Below are 20,804 nucleotides of genomic sequence, written 5' to 3'. Positions count from 1 at the left end.
CTCCAGCTAAAAAGAGCAGGAAAAAAAATGTAGTTATCTTTTTTTTAAATGGGAAACAATGTTTCTTCAATATTCACCCTTTGCAGCATTCACTGTAAAAGCAGCAATTTCCTTCCACAGCAGTCTCTACTTTGTCATAACATTAATGATCTGATTGCATTTAATAAAATAGCAACTCATTATTTCACTCATTCATTTAAATTCCATCTTTGTGTAAAAACAGCACTGTCAATTTTGACTTAACTAAACCAGGGCTTTTTTTAATTAACAAAGTTTTTTCAGTAACCAACAAACCAGCTTAATGTAGTGGTTCTGGTGACTATAGCATTTGCCTGCAAGCTATTCAATGTAAACATTGCCTTTCAGAAAAAAAAGTCAGTGTTTACATTGCTGCCTAGTAACACCTCTAGTGGAAGTCACTCATGTGCAAACAGTGTGCAGCATCTACGTTCAGCATTTCCACGCACTGCATGGAGGCACTAAATATTCCCCATAGAGATGCATGGATTCAATGCATATCTATGAGGAGATGATTAATGGATGCACCCAAATAAAAATTCTGGTCCGGAACCAAAAATTCAAGATGCCCTTGGTCGAAAACCAAAAATGACTTTTCCCCCCAAATGATTTTAAAATAGTTTTTTCTAGAATTTTATTAATGTTAGACTTATTACACAGTGAGGGAGGGGGTGACTGGTGACAGTGAGGCGGTGACACAGTGAGGGAGGGGGTGACTGGTGACAGAGTGAGGCAGTGACAGTGAGGGAGGGGGTGACTGGTGACAGTGAGGCAGTGAGAGTGAGGGAGGGGGTGACTGGTGACAGTGAGGCAGTGAGAGTGAGGGAGGGGGTGACTGATGACAGAGCGAGGCGGTGACACAGTGAGGGAGGGGGTGACTGGTGACAGTGACTGAGCGACTGATGATGATGATGGGGTGACAGTGGGAAGAGGTGACAGAGTGACTGTGAAGGAGGGGGTGACAGAGTGACTGTGAAGGAGGGTGTTAAAAATACCTATTTGTTTTTCATTCCCTGGTGGTCCAGTGTCCATGCTCCCTGGTGGTCCTTCTCCCCAGCCTGCAGTTCTGCCGGGTGAGAGCTGCAGACTGTGCTGTATCTAGCGATTTCCAGAAGTCAGAGCGTTGCCATGGTAACCTGCAGCAACGCTCTGATTGGCCAGAGATCGCGAGTTACAGCACAGTGTGCAGCTCACGCCTGGCGGAGCTGCAGACTGTGCTGGCTCTCTCCCCGGGCAGACGGGGTCCTCCCACCTTGCTCCCCCCCCCCCCCCCCCATCCGCCGCCGGACTCGGATGGTGAATTCCGGGATCCCAGGTAATGGCTGCGAAGTGAACGGCAGCCGCACTAAGGAGTGACAACGAATGGTCTCTCCCCCCCGTGGGATTCTCTGTGACAGGTATCACCCGGGAATCCTCCCTGTCCTCCATTCCCCACCAGGGATGCTCCCCGCTGGCAGCCCAGACTGGGGACACCGGGCACAGCGCGCTCACTGCATGACACACATGGGTGGGCCACAGCCAGGCCTGGAAACAGCACAGGAGCTTCCCCACCAGGATCTGGGTCATGGGGGGGCTGTAATTTTCGGCCGAAATGGGATAGGCCCATTTTCAGCCGAAAATGTCAGCAGCCGAAATTTCGGTGCACCCCTAGTATGCACAATAGCCTCCCCTATGAGAAAGCATTGGATTGGCTGAGATCATAAAGATTGATTATTTCAGCCAGGGAAGCAGGGCCATCAGAACCACTACAGCTTAGAGGGAATCTATGCTGTTAGGAATACAAATCTGGGGGATGCTGGATGTACTTGTCAAGCCCTGAATTAAACATACTGAAAAGTGCATGGTTGAGTAATTGGGTATAGCCTTCTGTTTCCAATGGGATCTATGGATATTGTTCAAGTCCCAACAGTTTCATTGGCAAGGAGAATGCCACTAACCTTTCTTCCAGACCACAAGCTGTCCCCATAGAATCATTGTGTACTGTAAAGAAATGATTTTTGTCATTTAAGAGAATGAGAAGATGTCAAAGGGACATTCTAAGCACCAAAACCACTACATTATAATGTAGAGTTTTTTGTGCAAAAACCCTTTCCCTGCAGCATGACAAATGTAAGCATTGCTGTTTGCGACAAAGTTCCAAAAAGGAAAAGCAAGTCAGTCTGAATTTGCTCTTTGAATTAGATGATGTTGCTGGTTTTATATCTTACCGGGACATTGTCGGCAATATAACCATTTCACCTTATACTGCCTGAAGCTCTGAGAAACTGCAATGATTACATTGCAGAGTTAACTCCACCCCTATTAGCAGCCTTTTAGGTCCCAAGCAAAGTTTTACTCAGCTATCCGACATCAAATGTCAGCAAACTTTACATGAGAACGACTAACATCTTCTATGTTCCCCATAGGAAAGCTGTACAGAGAGGTGCTTTGATGCAATGCATCTCTATCAGGAGAAATTGCATGGCGCTGGGAAAAGGGGGGTGGGGGGTGGCATGACCAGGGCCTAACATGTGTTTTTAACACTATAGGTGTACAATTGTATTCCTGATCCTACAGTGTTCCTTTAATTAAGTGGTTCTGCTGCAAACGGAAAGTCCCCGCAGTATTAGTAACGTAAGCACCGCCTTTTCTGAGAAAAAAAAATGGTTTACAGTGCTTCCTAGGGACCTCTCTCTTCGCTTTAACTCAGACAACAGGCGCTTCATGTTTTGGTCCTGAAATCTTTGCAGGACCCACATTCTGCTTATTCACATTCAGCATAAAGATGCTCCCCACACAGATATATTAAGCATGCACAGTATAGGGAATCATTTTAATAGCTTAGATAATATTTTCACTTCACAGATGTAATTTACCTTAAATAATTGTATCTCAATCTCTAAATTGAACTTTAATCACATACAGGAGGCTATTGCAGGGTCTAGCAAGCTATTAACATAGCAGGGGATAAGAAAATCTTAATTAAACAGAACTTGCAATAAAGAAAGCCTAAATAGGGCTCTCTTTACAGGAAGTGTTTATGGAAGGCTGTGCAAGTCACATGCAGGGAGGTGTGACTAGGGTTCATAAACAAAGGGATTTAACTCCTAAATGGCAGAAGATTGAGCAGTGAGGCTGCAGGGGCATGTTCTATACACCAAAACTGCTTCATTAAGCTAAAGTTGTTCAGGTGACTATAGTGTCCCTTTAAATTACTTCAGAGGCATGAGATTTATACACCAAAATGGATTCATTAAGCTAAACTTGTTTTGGTGACTACTACAGTGTCCATTTTAAGTGGTTAATCCGTTTATCAGCTGTTTAACCCTAAAGTTAAACCAATCTGCCCCTTCATTTCCACTGATGTCTAAGGCTTCAATGAGGAAGAGAAGCTGTGCACTGGGGGCCACCGGCAATCTAAGTTGATCATTAGTTTTCCTTTGAATCTAAGGACACTTGACCTTCTTCTGTCAAGACATACAACTAGGTTTATTTATATGTGGAATGGACAATTGGAAACTAGTCTCCCTAATGAAATTAAACTAGAACTCCTAGCAATTAAATGTGGAATGTACAACGTAGCTCTGATGTAACATAACAGCCTCAACCTCATTAAAAAAAAAAAAAAAAAAGAATAAAAAAAATGTATCCAAAATTTGTGACAATAACATTTATTTGGTAAAACAAAGCATGGCATCATTTGAGATCCAACATTGGTTCCATCTCTGATTACAAAGTAACTCAGAAGATTATCCTGCCGATCACACTGTCAAATCATTGACCATAGAGTGTGTAATCCTACTTAAAATCTTGGGGGGGGCGGGGGCGGAGCCTGAAACGGACCGGAGCAGACGCACATTTGCGGAGCTCCGGTGCAATCCACTGCAATCTACAGCAACAGGGGACACCCTGTATCATTCTCGGCCACACAAACGAGCATTGACCTCGGAGAACCTTACTGTGACGCCGATGCCGTTCCTCCTGACTCCCGGCTCCAAAACTAAGCGCCGAGGCGGCAAGGCCTACAGGACAGGCGGGCAGCCTCAGACCATAACAGGAACGCACTGGCCCTGGAACATCCCAGACTTTGAGGACTGGTACCCCAGCACACAGAGCTCAGGTGAGATGGGTCGCAGGGCGCAAAAAACGCCCCAAAACATCTCGAAGCCGCAGCGCGACATAGGCCAAATGCTACAGGCCCCAAGCGCAGTGAAGGCCCAAACTCCCCACAACCATCTGAGGAGGGAGAAACACAGACAGTCCACACCCCACCCCAGTCCCCAACACCCTATACCCACATGGACGTCAGAAGCCAGCATACCGGCCTCAAAACAAGACATACAGGCAATGCTGACAGGCCTACAACAGAATCTCAGACAAATGTGGGAAGCAGATCTGGCAGTACTTAAGCTGGACGTGCACGCAGTGTCAACGCGCACACAGACGATCGAAGAGGAGGTCAAGGGACTGAGGGAGAACTACCTGGCTCTGGGGGAGAAGGTGCGACACCTACAATCCTCACAAGCGACAATGTCCAGGCAAGTTAACCTCCTGGATGATAGAGGGCGCCGCAAAAATATCAAAATTCGAGGGGTACCCGAGTCAGTGCCACTAGAAGAATTGCCACACTTCACCAGACAAGCAAAAACATTCCAATTCGATGGGATCTATAGGATAGCCAAATCCCCACAAGCACCCACCTCAGCTCCACGGGACATAATATTAAGATGCCAATCAATGTCAGACAAACTGGGGCAATACAAGGGCAGACCCCTTTTGACTTCGAAGCATGCCAACTCCTTCTTCCAGGACTTAAGCAGAGCCACACTACAATGGCGCAAGAGTATGCACCCAATCACCAAACAACTCCAAGCGGCAGGAATAGCCTATAGATGGGCGACCCCAGGAACTCTCTGGATCACTAAAGATGATAAGCACTTCAAGGCCACCGACCACACGGAGGGCCCAGTACTGATGACTGCTCTAGGACTACCGAACCTCGCACCGACCTCGATGACACAACTAGACCCTCAGCCAGGGACAACAAGAACAGATACAACCGCGACTCCTGGAATAAGCAGGGGCACCAAACCCAAGGAAATGCCTTTGCCGACAGCCGATTAGGCTTTAGTTTAAACATTTTGTTTAAATATTTTGTGTTAATAAGTCTGATACTTAAACTACATGTAGTTCTATGTCCTCTCATTCTAAAAGTTATTGCAGTGCGAACGAGGCTCACTAGAGCCAACCACCCTTGCTCCGACGACACCCCCCCCCCTCCCTGGGGTTACAGGGAACTGACATATCAAGGGCGACATAGCAAACCAGACTGGCATCAAGCACACCACCAAGGCTAATAACTCTAGCCTGGAACCACACGGGTTAGGCTTGATCCTGTCACACCACAGCGACCTATAACCACCTAGACTTAACAGCCATAGTTGTAAAATTGACCAGCGACCACACGCAGCCACCACTAGGACGAAAAGACACCTTACGACTACGCACACAGGTGCAAACTAACGGCCTCAGTCAGGAACAACAAGGGAGCGGACTTAGTCCTAGAAAGGAAACCCACGGAGGGACCCCACGACCACCATAACCCACTCCAGGCCTATGTGCAGAAGGGCCACATCATACACCCACAACCTTGAGACACAAGGCAGAGAACCAGAAATAATACCCAGACTTGGCCGTAACCACCCTCTCCCCTCCACTCAAGACCCCATAAAACAAGGGGTGACATAAGCAGACAGGTGTCTCCTACCCTCACGGTTACATGATTTAACTTACTCACTATAACAATGAGACCAATCGTAATTACAAAATGTGTGTGAAAAGAATCTAGTAATGCCTGTATATAACATGCACTGTTTGACGTGTAGAGGCTGTTGTGGCCATACACGTGTGTTTATCATCTTGCCACACGAAAAATAAAGATTTATAATTAAAATTTTAACAGACAGATCACTGAGATCCCAGGTAAGCTACACACTGCTTACATGTGGCGGACACCAGGGCACTTCTGGCATCTAAGACATTTCTCAAAGCCATGGAAACAAGAAAATATGCAAATATGCACTCTTACAAATTGAAAGTCATTATGTTACATCGGGGACATAAAATGCAAGGTGTATAAAAGTATTATAAAGACTGTAGCCAGGATCTGCACCTCATTACATTCGAGAAAAATATGTGTATTTCTTCTACCCTGTTCCTTTGAAAATAAGCCCTAGCTTATTTTTGTTTGTAATATAAGCCCTACTACGTAAATAAGCCCTAGTCGCTAGTCCTACCCCAAAAATAAGCTCTAGTCGCTAGTCCTACCCCAAAAATAAGCCCTAGTCGCTAGTCCTACCCCAAAAATAAGCCCTAGTCGCTAGTCCTACCCCAAAAATAAGCCCTAGTCGCTAGTCCTACCCCAAAAATAAGCCCTAGTCGCTAGTCCTACCCCAAAAATAAGCCCTAGTCGCTAGTCCTACCCCAAAAATAAGCCCTAGTCGCTAGTCCTACCCCAAAAATAAGCCCTAGTCGCTAGTCCTACCCCAAAAATAAGCCCTAGTCACTAGTCCTACCCCAAAAATAAGCCCTAGTCACTAGTTTGACCTTTGAAAATAATTCCTAGTCACTAGTTTGACCTTTGAAAATAATTCCTAGTCACTAGTTCGCTAATCTGTTCGGGGAAGTTTCTCTGAACAGATTTGCGGGATTCCATTCGAGAGTAAACCAATCTATGTTTGGGAAAGTTTTGGGAAGTTTTTGAAAGATTTGCGGGATTCCATGCCCTAGTGAAGTGGTCTATGTTTAGGGGAATTTCCCCAAACATAGACATCCCCCAAAAATAAGTCCTAGTGCATTTTGTTTGAGAAAAATATATATAAGACCGGGTCTTATTTTGGGGGAAAGACGGTATGAAGAACTGGGAGGCTCACAAGAGTGTAATTGCATGTTTATTGTACTTCGGACGAAGTACAAAAAGGAAAAGGCATAAGTACAACCTTTAGTCAAAAAGATACACATTGTATCGCAAAACCATAAACAAATTCTTTCAGCACACACTGAATGAGATTACTATTCTCCATAAGGAGTTGAATCATATTCCATATACTAAAGCTAAAAGCTCAATTTTCCTTACTCATACTAATCATCAATTCAGCAACAAATGCGGGAAGCATTTGGCAGCAATCCTCAAACAGTGCCATTAACAAACCTTTATTCCTAAAATATGTGCCAACATGGTGTTTTAAAACACACTACAGAGGACATATCACAAGCCTTTTAGGCTAACTATACCCAATTATATAAAACATACTCACACATAAAACAAAGGACCGGGAGGCAAAGCTGCATTATTACAATATATATTTCTTCACGCACTATTCAACAGCTATCATCCACAGATAGGCAAAATATTGAATCCAGATGTAGCCCTTACTTTAAAAAAAAAAAAAATGTGCCTGTTCTGTGAATTGAAATTTAAATTACACTGCAGGGTCTAGAAAGCTATTAACAGTGTTGGACATACGAAATTCCAAATTAAACAATTTGCAATGAAGGAAGATTAAATATAAGATCATTTTTTACAGGAAGCGTTTAGGAATGTTGTGTAAGTCACATGCAGGGAGGTGTGACTACAGCTGTATAAACAAAGTGATTTAACTCCTAAATGACAGAATTAAGCAGTGAGATTGCAGGGGCATAATCTATATACACCACAACTGCTTCATTAAGCTAAAGCTGTTTTGGTCATTATAGTGTCCCTTTAACCCCCAAGAGCCCCCAGCTCATTTCCCTGATAGCTAAACTTGGCAAAGACCATGAACAGTGAGGAAGTTATAAGCCAATTGCACAACTTAATGATGACTTAAAGTTGTTTTCAAAAATACTAGCCGCCAAAGTCAATTTATTCCACAGGGCAAAATTTTCAAAAATCCCTTCTATTTTCTTATTTAAGGATGCCAAAAAGACCTTTGCTTGGGTTGGCTGGCCCTATCAAGAAGCCTAGTTTTGAGATGTGGGGACAGATGGAGACGAAGGGCTATGGCGCTATAATGCTATCCAACCTCAAAAAAAATGTGTAAACAGGCAACTCTACAGTTGGCATTAATAATGGCACTTAGCTGTCTGCTCTCAACTATTTGTCTTACACTTAGAGACCACGTTAAATGCTGTTCATAAACACCCTGAGATATCCAAGGGATTCAATGTGGAAACACCCTGCATTATTTTAGCATATGGTGATGATTGTTCTCAATTGTAAATCCCTTAACATCACTACATTCACTCATGGAGGAGATGCGGCTCTATAGTCATCATTCTAATTTGTCCATTCAGGTTGACAAATGTCAATATATTGAAGTTGCACTAGTTCCTAGGTAAAGACAATTTATACAACCTATCCATTCGGAAGAGATAGACAGACACACATATTTGGGGGCATGCTTCGTGTCTAATATTACTAGACTATATAATTATGGTCCTCTTCTTAAAGACATAAGTGGTGAAAAACAAATAGGATTTTCCCTTATTTCATGGATCAGGCAAGTGAATATTATTAAAATGATGATGGGAGTAGGGTTCTTTTTTCCACTTGTATATTCAATCTATTACGGTGACGATTTTTGAACCGATATCTCCTTTATTGCTATCTTCAGCCTATGGGGTACTGTGACTCAACCCACCGGTAATCCGCTCCCTCTTAACTCCTTCCAGTGTTTCCTCCTATCGGCCACTTGACTTTATTGGCGATATTTGAGGTTCTTTATTGATAACACTCCTGTTCCCAACGTTTACTATATAGCAATATTTGTTTTTCCTATGATTATAGACTTTTCTGTTAAGCTATTGAGCACTCCTTTCGTTACATAAGTCTAGATTGCTACTTCTATATTGTGCTCTGTACTATAGTTTTTAGCCACTATAGATCATAAACTGCAACATTGTTTTGCTGCAGCTCTGTGCCATCAGAGGTTCACTGAAAACTTTTGAACAGGTCCTCTGATTTTGCTATATATTTGACATTTATTTGCAACAATTATTCAGGAACGTTATACCTATTATTAATTTGTAATAGGGACAATAATATAGCGTTTTTCATTTTATTTTTATTCTAATATATCCAGATCTAGAATCGTTATTACTACGCTGTATCTATCACTAAACCGCAATGGTTACTACTATATAGTAGACATTATTTTTGTGCTACTTTTGTTTGTACATAGTACATTTTATCCTATTAAAAGTTATATATTAATTTCACTCAGGGCACTCAATTGGTCTTTGTTCGTCATTACTACCCTGGTAGTTTTTTGTGGGTTAGCCCCACTTAGAGTGTTTCCCTACAGCTTCCATCCCGGCCCCCCCCCCCCCACCCCCTTTTTTGAATTATTAAAATGAACACCATGCCAAAAATCCTATATTATTCTAGGACTCTTGCGATCCATATATGGGACGCTTTTTTCTCCACATAAAACGGCAAACTTAAAAATGTCCCTAACTCATTCTGAGTAGGAAAACAAATCCTACTACGGGCTCATGAGGGTAAGGCAGGTAATAACTACACAGCATTTAGTTACAAGTTCATACCAAGATGGTATCTCACATCCCATAGGCTTCATACCATGAATCATGATTTTTCTGACACATGTTGGAGTGTGGACAGTATAGTGGTGCCTAGCTCCACATCTGCTGGCATTGCCCACTCAACCAACCATATTGGGAGAAGTCCTCCAAAAAAAATTAATGACATCACGGTTGGCGTTTATTAGATTCCCCAGCCGCAGCCCTCTTTGAGCACCTCAAGTGGCCAGTATAGGACAATCTGTGTCCCTTTCCTACTAGCAGCATCCAGGCCACTTATTTACACTAAGTGGAAATCCACTTACGGGATTTTGGAGTGGTATAGAATAGAGGACATCCATAAAATGGAAGAACTTTCTGTCATGGAAAGGAATACATTTGCAACAAGCAGTGGGAAAAGTGGTAAGCTTTTTGCTAAACTACAGATGGGCAATAGTGTAGGTATCAAGTCAGCGGCATCTTTGTTCTATACATTTTCTCCAATTATATACTATTTATGTTTAATATGATTCTAGGTCGATGACACCATACGTGGATAAAATATTAGGGATTGTTAAAAATGTAATGCAGATACCTTGTACAATGTATTATCATGCATTAATTATGTTACAACTTGCCTTGGAACGAATATGTGGAAAAGTTAGGTCTGTGATGTTCATGTAACTAGGGATGCACCGAAATTAAAATTTTGGACCGAAATTAAAATTGTGACCCGAAACCAAAAATTCAGGATGCCCTTGGCCAAAAAAAAAAAAAAAAAAAAATGTAGGTCCCTGCCATCGTCGCCCCGCCCCCACCCCCACCCCCACCCCCCCAGTCAGGTCCCTGCCATCGTTGTCCCCCCGCCCCCCTTAAGGACCAAACCTCTGGAATAAAAGGGAATCATGACATGTCACACATTCACAGCAAAACACGGCGCTGCGCCAATCAGCATATCCTCATAGAGATGCACTGAATGGATGCATCTCAATGGGGAACGTTCAGTGCTGCATGTCACATGTCCTTAAGGGGTTAAACTCACCTTTTTTGCGAGCACCATGCCAGTCTTGCCATGGCTGGCTCCGATCCTAATCCACCTCCTTTGTTGAGATCATCAAAATTGACGATCTTAGACAATCCCATGCTTTCCCATAGGAAAGCGTTGGGAGGCTATTGCACATTCACAGCAAAACACGGCGCTGCGCCAATCAGCATATCCTCATAGAGATGCACTGAATGGATGCATCTCAATGGGGAACGTTCAGTGCTGCACACTGTGTAGCACTAACCCAGGAAGCACCTCCAGTGGCAGTCTGAGTGACTGCCATTAGATGTGTTTCTAGACCATAATAAAAACACTGCCTTTTATTTACATTTAAAAAGCCTGCAGGGACAGGCTGTAGACACAAGAACAACTAGAAACATAAAATGTGACGGCAGATAAGAACTGTTTGGCCCATCGAGTCGGCCAAATTTTCTAAATACTTTAATTGGTCCCTGGCTTTATCTTAAGTCTAGGATAGCCTTATGTCTATACCACGCATGCTTAAACTCCTTAACTGTGTTAACCTCTACCACTTCAGCTGGAAGGCTATTCCATGCATCCACTACCCTCTCAGTAAAGTAATACTTCTTGATATTTTTAAAGCTTTGCCCCTCTAATTTAAGACTATGTTCTCTTGCTGTGGTAGTTTTTCTTCTTTTAAATATAGTCTCCTCCTTTACTGTGTTGATTCTCTTTATGTATTTAAAGGTTTCTATCATATCCCCCCATCTTGTCTTTCCTTCAAGCTATACATGTTAAGATCCTTTAGCCTTTCCTGGTAAGTTTTATCCTGCAATCCATGAATCATTTAGGCTGTAGTTGTTCTGGTTACTATAACGTCCCTCTATGCCCTGTCATGTTTTTTACCTTTGCTGCAAACCGCAGTCCACCAGCCATTTCTGTAGAGAGGGGCTGGAGAGAGTATATGGAGGTGTGACAACAACATTTATTGTAGGGAGACTGTTGGGTATAAAAGGAGGTCAAACCGCAAGGAAGGAGGGAGACTTTAAAATATTTTATAAGTGTTCTGGACTGTGTGCGAACAAGCCTTATACACCATGTCCTTGCAGGCTTTTATTAGCAGGTGCTCTCACAGCGGTGCCTACAAGTGAAAAATATAATTATGTCCATTGCTAGTGCAAGCTTTTGGACAGAATTAACATGAGTCGTGTGCAGGAGGTGTAACTACAACCGATTTGTTTTGTATAGGCAGTATTTCAACCTGAAAGGCTGCAAATACAAATTGCTACAACCATGACTGCTTCTAAAAACAGAAGGTTAGAGTAACCCTCCAAAAGGAACACTATAGCATTAGGAATACAAGCACGTATTCCTAGCGCTATAGTGTTCTTCACTTATTCAGATGTTCAGCCCCTATATTAAATAAAATAAATGTAATCTTCCAAGTGTCATTCGTGCAGCAACCCGCTCAAGCTGCTGCGTCATTTTCCTGCAGACACTTCCTCTTCTCGTCTAATCCAAGGCCTCTAATTGAAAAGTATTGGGGATGAGAAAGCGCATGTACTGCAAGTGTCACACTCCTCCGATAAAATGTAGAGCTGCAACTAATAGTTTAAATCGATTATGAAAATAGTTGCCAAGAAATCTCATTATCAATTAGTTGGTCTGCCAACTAAATCGACAGAAGATGATGATGTTTATCTGCCTTACTACCATGCCATTCAAAGACAGACATACAGCAACAAACATCCAGTAATGGTTGGAGATGGTAGCTGCAAAATTTTAGATTCCCCCTGAGAAAATCATTGTATACAATAATGGTGCTGATATTGTGGCTGCTGCAAAACTTACTGGAGGAGATGAATTGGTGGACCAGTATCTGTTACGCTGGCCACAACTTGCATCTGGTGATCACTGCCGCAATAAAGAAAAAACAGGCATTGAAATTGTTGTTGGGGCTGCAAAATGTGGTGTTAATCGTTTTTTGTTTTCTTTGTTTTTAATTACGCAGGCTAGCCAGCACAAAGCTAAAAGAGAAACAAACAAATGTAATCATCTGAACACAAGCTTGTTGAGGATGTAAGAACAAGATGGAACAGTATGTACTACACAATTAGCCAAATGATTGAACAAAGGTGGCTTGTAACTGCAACCCTTTCTGACCCATCCATCATGCAAAAGCTAAAACACCATGTTGACATAAAACCAGACCAGTATAGTCTACTTAATGAATTTTACAGCACTCTTAAGCCTTTCAAATGTGAATTTGTCACAAACTATTCGGCCCATGCACCCCACTGAAGGTGCTGCCTTTTGAGTCATCTCTACTGAAGTCTTTACAAGTCATTGCAACAGAACAGAGCCAACAGAAAGGGAAATTTGTTGACCAAGTACAAAACACAGTCATGGTATCCTACATATCCACAGTCATGGAACCCAAGGTTCAGAAGGCTGAAACTTCTGACAAGTGAAAAAATTATAAGTGCAAACAGAGGCGCTTGCAGTGAGAGGGAGATTTTGCAACAGCAAACAACTACAACAACTCTAATTAAATCTACTGAACCTTTTATATCGGTCTCTTTGCTTAACTCACAACTTGAGTCTTGAGACTACAGTGAGGAAGAGAATAAAAAAAGGGTAACCTGAAGAGGACATTAACAGCCAAGTTAGTAATGAATTTGAGGCTGTTTTTTTTTTCCAGAGGCCTCTTGCCATGGAGGAAAGACCTTTGAATTGATCAATATCCCACCGTCGCGAAATTTCAGCAATGTACCGTATATACTCGAGTATAAGACGAGTTTTTCAGCACATTTTTTGTGCTCAAAAACCCCAACTCGTCTTATACTCGAGTCACTGTCTGTATTATGGCAATTTACATTGCCATAATACAGACAGGAGGCTGGCAGCGAGCGCTTACCTCTCCTGCAAGCTCCCTTCTCCTCTGCGCCGGTCCGTTCAGCACCTCTGTCAGCTCCCAGTGTAAGTCTCGCGAGAGTCGCAGGGTCATAGTGCGGCTCTCGCGAGACTTACACTGTGAGCTGACAGGGGAGCTGACCGGACCGGCGCGGAGGAGAAGGGAGCTGACAGGAGCTGCAGGAGAGGTAAGTGCTTCCCTGCCAGCTCCCCTCTTCCCCCCCACTGAACTACCAATGCCACTGGAACACCAGGGAGTGAGAGCCCCCCTCCCTGGCCAGCTAGGAAGCAGGGAGGGGGGACGAAAAAATTTATATATATAAATAATAATAATAAAATTAAAAAAATAATAAAATTACAAATATTAATGAAACAAAAAAACAATATTAAAATAATAATTAAAAAATAACCCCCCACCAAGGCTCTGCATCACACACTGCATTCATTATATACACACACACTGTAAATAAATATTCAATTAATATAATTTTTTTAGGATCGAATTTTATTTAGAAATTTACCAGTAGCTGCTGCATTTCCCACCCTAGTCTTATACTCAATAAGTCAATAAGTTTTCCAAGTTTTTTGGGGTAAAATTAGGGGCCTCGGCTTATATTCGGGTCGGCTTATACTCTAGTATATACGGTACACCAGGCACCTTAACACAATGTGAGCGCCTCTTCTCTGCTGCAGCAACATAGCTTGCAAAAAGAGACAGCCTCAGCCAGGAGCATGTGGACATGCTGACGTTTTTGTATTTGAATGCAAAGTTGCTGAAAGAGCAAATAACAAAATGTTATAAAGTGATAGTCTACCACTTTCTAGTTCTAACTCTTGTCAAACAGTTCAGGGTCATATCTTGCTTAATTATAAACATTTGTTCTGCTTTTAAAATAAAAATTGGACAAACAGCTAATATAAAGTTTTATTCTGAAAAGTATTTTTGTAAAACTTAATTTGTGGATATTTTATATCTACCGGATTAATCACTTAATAGTAACAACAATAATTGTCCATTGATTATGAAAATAATTGTTCGTGCCAGCCCAATCAAACACTTTTCATAGAGATGCATTAAATGCAATGCTTCTTAATGATGAGCATCAGAGGATGTGTATGAGGACATTGAGCATCACAGAACAGAGCCTAACTTGGTTGCATGAGCAGTTGCACCCTCTACTGCAGGGGTAGGCAGCCCTGAGCACTTCAGATGTCATGGACAACATAATGCAAGTAAAGTGTCAGAGGAGATGTAGTTCCCAACATCTGGTGTGCTGATGCACTTTACTATGCCTGCTCTACTGTGACCATTGATCTCCATGATCTCAGCCAAGCAGGTGTGCCAGACGAACAGAGACCAGTGCTGCAAGGGAGAAAAGGTAAGTATACGTACCTTTTGGCCAGCTAAATGGCCACCAAGGCACTGTAGCGTTAGGAATACACATTTGTATTCCTAATGCTATAGCGTTCCTTTAAATAAATTATGTTAATAAAGAGTGTTATTCATTATGTATGCACATATCAAAAGAAACGTCTACCTCCCCTTTAAAAATACCAAATGTGCTTAATGTAAAAGTATGAATGAACAACACAAAAGTAGCAAAATTGCATAATTTGCAAACTTAAGGAATCCTGGAAAACCAGGCCATTAAAAAGAGTTAAGTTCATATACATCAATCTAATACATTTATTTATTTAGGTGACCTACTCTCCTCTGACTGCATAGGAAAGGAGGTTTTCCTCACCTTTTTTCCCACGCTGTGCAGGTCCCGCCATGGCTGGCTCCACCTCCACGGCTAAAATCAATCTTGATGATCTCAGCCAAACTAATGCTATGGAAAAGCATTGGGAGGTTATTGCACATGCGCTGCAAAATGCTGTGTTGCACCATTTAGCATCTCTTCATAGAGATGAACCGAACCAATGCATCTCTATGGGGAATATTCTGCGTCTCCATGCACAGTGTGTGGACAGTGAACATAGCACTAAGAGGCATCTCTAGTGGCCGTCTGAGTGACAAACACTAGAGGTGTTACTAGGCAGCAATGTAAACATTGCCTTTTCTCTGAAAAGCCTGCAAGGACAGGCTATAGACAACAGAACAACTACATTAAGTTGTGGTAGTTCTGATAACTATAGGGTCCTTTAAGAATTGTATGGCTCCTAACTTTATCTGGCTCCTAGATTCGAATCAAATTTGTTTAGCCCTGGTGTAATACAATTAACGTATGCAGAATTGTGCCAAATAAGATTGCACTCACACGATATTGAATGTCTGAGCGCACATAGAGTGCCTCCCCAAAAAACTTGGGGGGCCAATTTCCCTCTAGGTTTCTCTACTTCGCTTTCTGCAAGGGCTATTAATCTTAATATAAACAAGGGACTCCAGCAAGCTAAGCAGATAAACCCAGAAGGAAATCGGCACCTCAAGTTTTCAGAGGAGGCACTCTTTGTGCGCAAAAACACCCAATATCTTGTGAGTGCAATCTTATTTGGCACAGTATATTTGTACGTACATTCATAAAACATGTTTACCCGCACATGGCCTGTCAAGCAATCCACCTAGATTAGAAGATCCAATGTAAACATTGTCCATGTGATTTCATCATGTGACTATGTGCATGTGTAAAAGTTTTACCAAAGTACAGTAATGCTCAGATTCATGCCTTTCTTTAAGATGAGTAATCACAACCTGGATACTTTAACTTAACACATCATGGTTGGATGTGTTATTAATGGTGAAAATTCAATCCACATGGAAAAAGACCCTTCCCCCTACAGGATTATGACATTGCACAATAAACAAAAGAAGGAGACAGAAACAACATTGAAAACAAACCAGGTAATCTTTTTTTTCCTGTCACAAAAGGTCCTGCTATGCACTGCACCACAAGCAGCAAAACGTAGATACAAATATGCTATTTTATACAGCTGTGATATAATTTTAGTAAGTAATTGCATGTACAACCTTTACCAGTCTGTGGATGTGCTATCTATTCAACTTAATCATTTACTACCATGAAATTGATAGTCAAATTGTTCTTACCCAACCACAAAAAGTATCAAAGCCATGTGTACTCCACAACAAACAAGCAGAAATCACAGGATCACAATATAGTGGTGTGAAAGTTTTAGGATTATGGGCTCTGTATCCATCAACCACAAAAGTCATCAATAGACACACACAGGTTCATCCACTAAAAAACAAATTGCCATGAATTGCAAACCAGGTGAGAGAGAGACCTATACATACATAGACACACACAATATCTATACACACACACACACACACACACACTACTGACAAGCATACTTTGAAAAATAAACAGCACAGCCTACATTAACGCCTTCAGGTTCACACTAAATGCATCATAACTAAGGGGAATGCAGGTCCTCAAATGGTTAAGGTTAAACCATATAGCTACAGGTGAATGTCATTAACTCAGTTAAAGGGAATAAATCAGCTTTTGGTTACACGTTCTATAACTGATAAATCAAAGTTCTTTATGTACCGGCCATGGGATAAGCAGTAGACTCTGTAGTGTTGATCAGTGTTTTGAAGGACGGAGAGACAGACATTGCACCCAGACCACGAGCAGCCCTGGAGGACAGACACTGCACACAGACCACGAGCAGCCCTGGGGGCCAGACACTGCACACAGACCACGAGCAGCCCTGGGGGCCAGACACTGCACACAGACCACGAGCAGCCCTGGGGGCCAGACACTGCACACAGACCACGAGCAGCCCTGGGGGCCAGACACTGCACACAGACCACGAGCAGCCCTGGGGGCCAGACACTGCACACAGACCACGAGCAGCCCTGGAGGCCAGACACTGCACACAGACCACGAGCAGCCCTGGAGGCCAGACACTGCACACAGACACTGCACACAGACACTGCACACAGACACTGCACACAGACACTGCACACAGACACTGCACACAGACACTGCACACAGACACTGCACACAGACACTGCACACAGACCACGAGCAGCCCTGGAGGCCAGACACTGCACACAGACACTGCACACAGACCACGAGCAGCCCTGGAGGCCAGACACTGCACACAGACCACGAGCAGCCCTGGAGGCCAGACACTGCACACAGACCACGAGCAGCCCTGGAGGCCAGACACTGCACACAGACCACGAGCAGCCCTGGAGGCCAGACACTGCACACAGACCACGAGCAGCCCTGGAGGCCAGACACTGCACACAGACCACGAGCAGCCCTGGAGGCCAGACACTGCACACAGACCACGAGCAGCCCTGGAGGCCAGACACTGCACACAGACCACGAGCAGCCCTGGAGGCCAGACACTGCACACAGACCACGAGCAGCCCTGGAGGCCAGACACTGCACACAGACCACGAGCAGCCCTGGAGGCCAGACACTGCACACAGACCACGAGCAGCCCTGGAGGCCAGACACTGCACACAGACCACGAGCAGCCCTGGACCCCCCCTGCTCCTTAGTCGATCTGTACTGAGGGCCCCCTGTCTGGCCTGATGAATGGGGGGCGGGCCGTGGGTTGCTTCGTACCTTCCATCTCCATGTCCTCGGGCTCGCTGAGCTGCTGCTCCCCAGGTTTCTGCTGCTGTGAGTGGTGATGGTGGTTCATACCGCTGTGTTCGGTCTCCGTCAGTCCTGCTCGCTGCGCCGCCTTGGGCTGCGGGCCCAGCGGGAACGGGGCGGAGAACGGCCTGGACACGGCCTGCGCAGCGGCGGCAGCCTGCTCCTTCCCCGCCGGCTGCTGGGGGTTTGCTGGGAGAGGGGCTGACGGGGGCGGCGGCAGGGATACCCGGACGTATTTGCTCGCTATTCGCCCAATGTCGGCGCTGTGAGGGGGGGGAGTGCGGGACGGACAGCTGCTCCCCGGGCCTTCACTGAGAGGAAGGGGGGCTGCCGGATAATGGCTGCTCGATAACCGTCACGGAGCCGGGAGAACCCCGAGCAATGGCGGCCACCCGGGAGTTAGTCTCCAGCTCCCGCCGCCTCGCTCATTGGTCGGTAACAGCGGGGCCGGGGGGTGACTGGGCTCTGCGGCCTGCTGCCTCACACAACGCCCGGGCTACGGCGGCCGACAGGGAACCTCCCTCCTCCGCGACCGTGTGAGCTGCACGCGGCAACCGTGTCTGCATAGGGCAGTGTGACTGCCGGGTCACGGGCTCCCCCTCTTACTATCACTATTATTATTATTATTAGGAGTGATCCCCTCTCTAGGCTGGCTTCTTCATCAGAGCCCGTATTGAGACGCCAGGATCTTAAAATGGCGGCTCGGTGAAATGTCACATCCGCATGGGGCAGCGTGCTGGAAGGAGGGGGAGAAGGAGGGAGAAAGGGGGAGTGAAAGATGAGCAACGTGAGAAGCCCTCCACAGCCCTCCCTGTATTATAATAGCCTCCACACAACGCCGCCCTCATTATTTATATATTGGTTTTACTTCAGTTTTTGTTTCTTTTTATTATTAATATTGTTGTGTGTTTTTTTTTTTTTTTCTTCAATCACTTATCTCTAAACTGTACCAAATAACATTTCATATGGCAAAATTCAGGCTAAAGTAGCCAAGCTGGTACTATATAACTGATTGAAGAATTTTTACAGGTCAAAAATGTTTAACCTAAATTTTATTTTTATATATATATTATAATATTATATAAATATTTTTATTAAAAATGGTATCTTGAAAATTTTTAGGATAACAAAAAAAAACATTCAATGACTAAAACAAAACCACATAATGTATGCATACAAAAGCAATAATATATAAGAAAAGAGAGAAGAGGATCCCAGCCTCAGCAAGAGTGAGGGATTCCAAACTGGTAGATAAATAGCCAATATTTAATAAACAGAGCTAACCAATAAAGCTACAATAACTTGGTAGGATAAACCACCATAAATCCTTAATCCATAATCTTTATTAAGTATTATCCTACCAAGTTATTGTAGATATTGGTTAGATCTGTTTATTAAGTATTGGCTATTTATCTACCAGTCTGGGATCCCCTTCTCTCTTTTCTTATATATTGTATCATTTTACAGGGTTCAGAGGTGGATCTGGTACCACCCACACTGACCTTACTGTCATAAGTCCAAATTCATCTTGAACTCCGTGACAGTTCTCAAATATCTGAATAATTACAAAAGCAATACGTTTAAGTACACAAACCAATATAACATAAAATCAATAGTTACATAGTTAGATAGCTGAAAAGAGACCTGCGTCCATCAAGTTCAGCCTTCCTCACACCCGCCCTCCGCTGTCGATCCAAAAGGCAAAAAAAAACAAAAAACAAAAAACCCCAGTTTGAAGCACAATTTTGTAACAAGCTAGGACAAAAAATTCCTTCTTGACCCCAGAATGGCAGTCAGATTTATCCTTGAATCAAGCAGTTATTACCCTACATTGAAAGATTATATCCTTGAATATTCTGTCTTTGCAAGTATGCATCTAGTAGCTGTTTGAACATCTGTATGGACTCTGATAAAACCACTTCTTCAGGCAGAGAATTCCACATCCTGATTGTTCTTACAGTAAAAAAACCTTTCCTTTGCCTTAGCCGAAATCTTCTTTCTTCCAGTCTAAACGCATGGCCTCGTGTCCTATGTAAAGTCCGGTTTGTGAATAGATTTCCACACAATGGTTTGTATTGGCCCTGAATATATTTGTATAATGTTATCATATCCCCTCTCAGGCGACGTTTTTCTAAACTAAATAGGTTTAAATTTGTTAACCTTTCTTCATAGCTGGTATGTTCCATTCCTTTTATTAATTTTGTAGCCCGCCTCTGCACTTTTTCTAGTGCCATGATATCCTTCTTTAGAACAGGTGCCCAAAATTGCACAGCATATTCAATATGTGGTCTTACCAGTGATTTATAGAGAGGCAAAATGATATTCTCGTCCCGAGAATGAATGCCCTTTTTCATGCATGACAATACCTTACTGGCCTTGGCCACTGCTGATTGACATTGCACATTGTTGCATAGTTTGTTGTCTATAACAATTCCCAAGTCCTTTTCGTGTGTTGTTATCCCTAATTCACTTCCATTAAGGGTATACGTTGCTTGTGTATTCTTTACGCCGAAGTGCATAACTTTTTCAACATTAAATTTCATCTGCCATTTGAGTGCCCAGTCCTCCAGTCTATCTAAATCCTTCTGCAGCAAAGTAATATCTTGCTCACATTGTATTATTTTACAAAGTTTTGTGTCATCTGCAAACACTGAAACATGACTTTCAATGCTGTCTTCAAGATCATTTATAAAAATGTTAAATAGAAGGGGTCCCAGAACAGACCCCTGAGGGACACCACTTGCCACCTC

The 20,804-nt window shown here is 43.3% G+C and overlaps 1 protein-coding gene across 2 annotated transcripts in view; it reads right to left on the bottom strand.

The window, feature by feature from the left end:
• USP7 (ubiquitin specific peptidase 7) overlaps window positions 1-18,747 on the bottom strand; it is a 113,318-nt gene extending 94,571 nt beyond the window's left edge. For both annotated transcript variants that reach the window (XM_063430282.1, XM_063430283.1), the window contains exons 1-2: window positions 18,022-18,747; window positions 1-6 (exon numbers count right to left, since the gene is read on the bottom strand). The exon at window positions 1-6 is cut by the window's left edge and continues 99 nt beyond it. In XM_063430282.1, coding sequence (XP_063286352.1) covers window positions 1-6; window positions 18,022-18,100 — 85 coding nt within the window. In that variant the 5' untranslated portion in view covers window positions 18,101-18,747. The remainder of the gene's footprint in view (window positions 7-18,021) is intronic.
• Between the last annotated feature and the right edge of the window lie 2,057 nt (window positions 18,748-20,804).

The sequence above is a fragment of the Pelobates fuscus genome, chromosome 8 (assembly GCF_036172605.1).
Source record: "Pelobates fuscus isolate aPelFus1 chromosome 8, aPelFus1.pri, whole genome shotgun sequence".
Taxonomy (NCBI): domain Eukaryota; kingdom Metazoa; phylum Chordata; class Amphibia; order Anura; family Pelobatidae; genus Pelobates; species Pelobates fuscus.
This window is presented reverse-complemented; position numbering and strand designations above follow the sequence as displayed.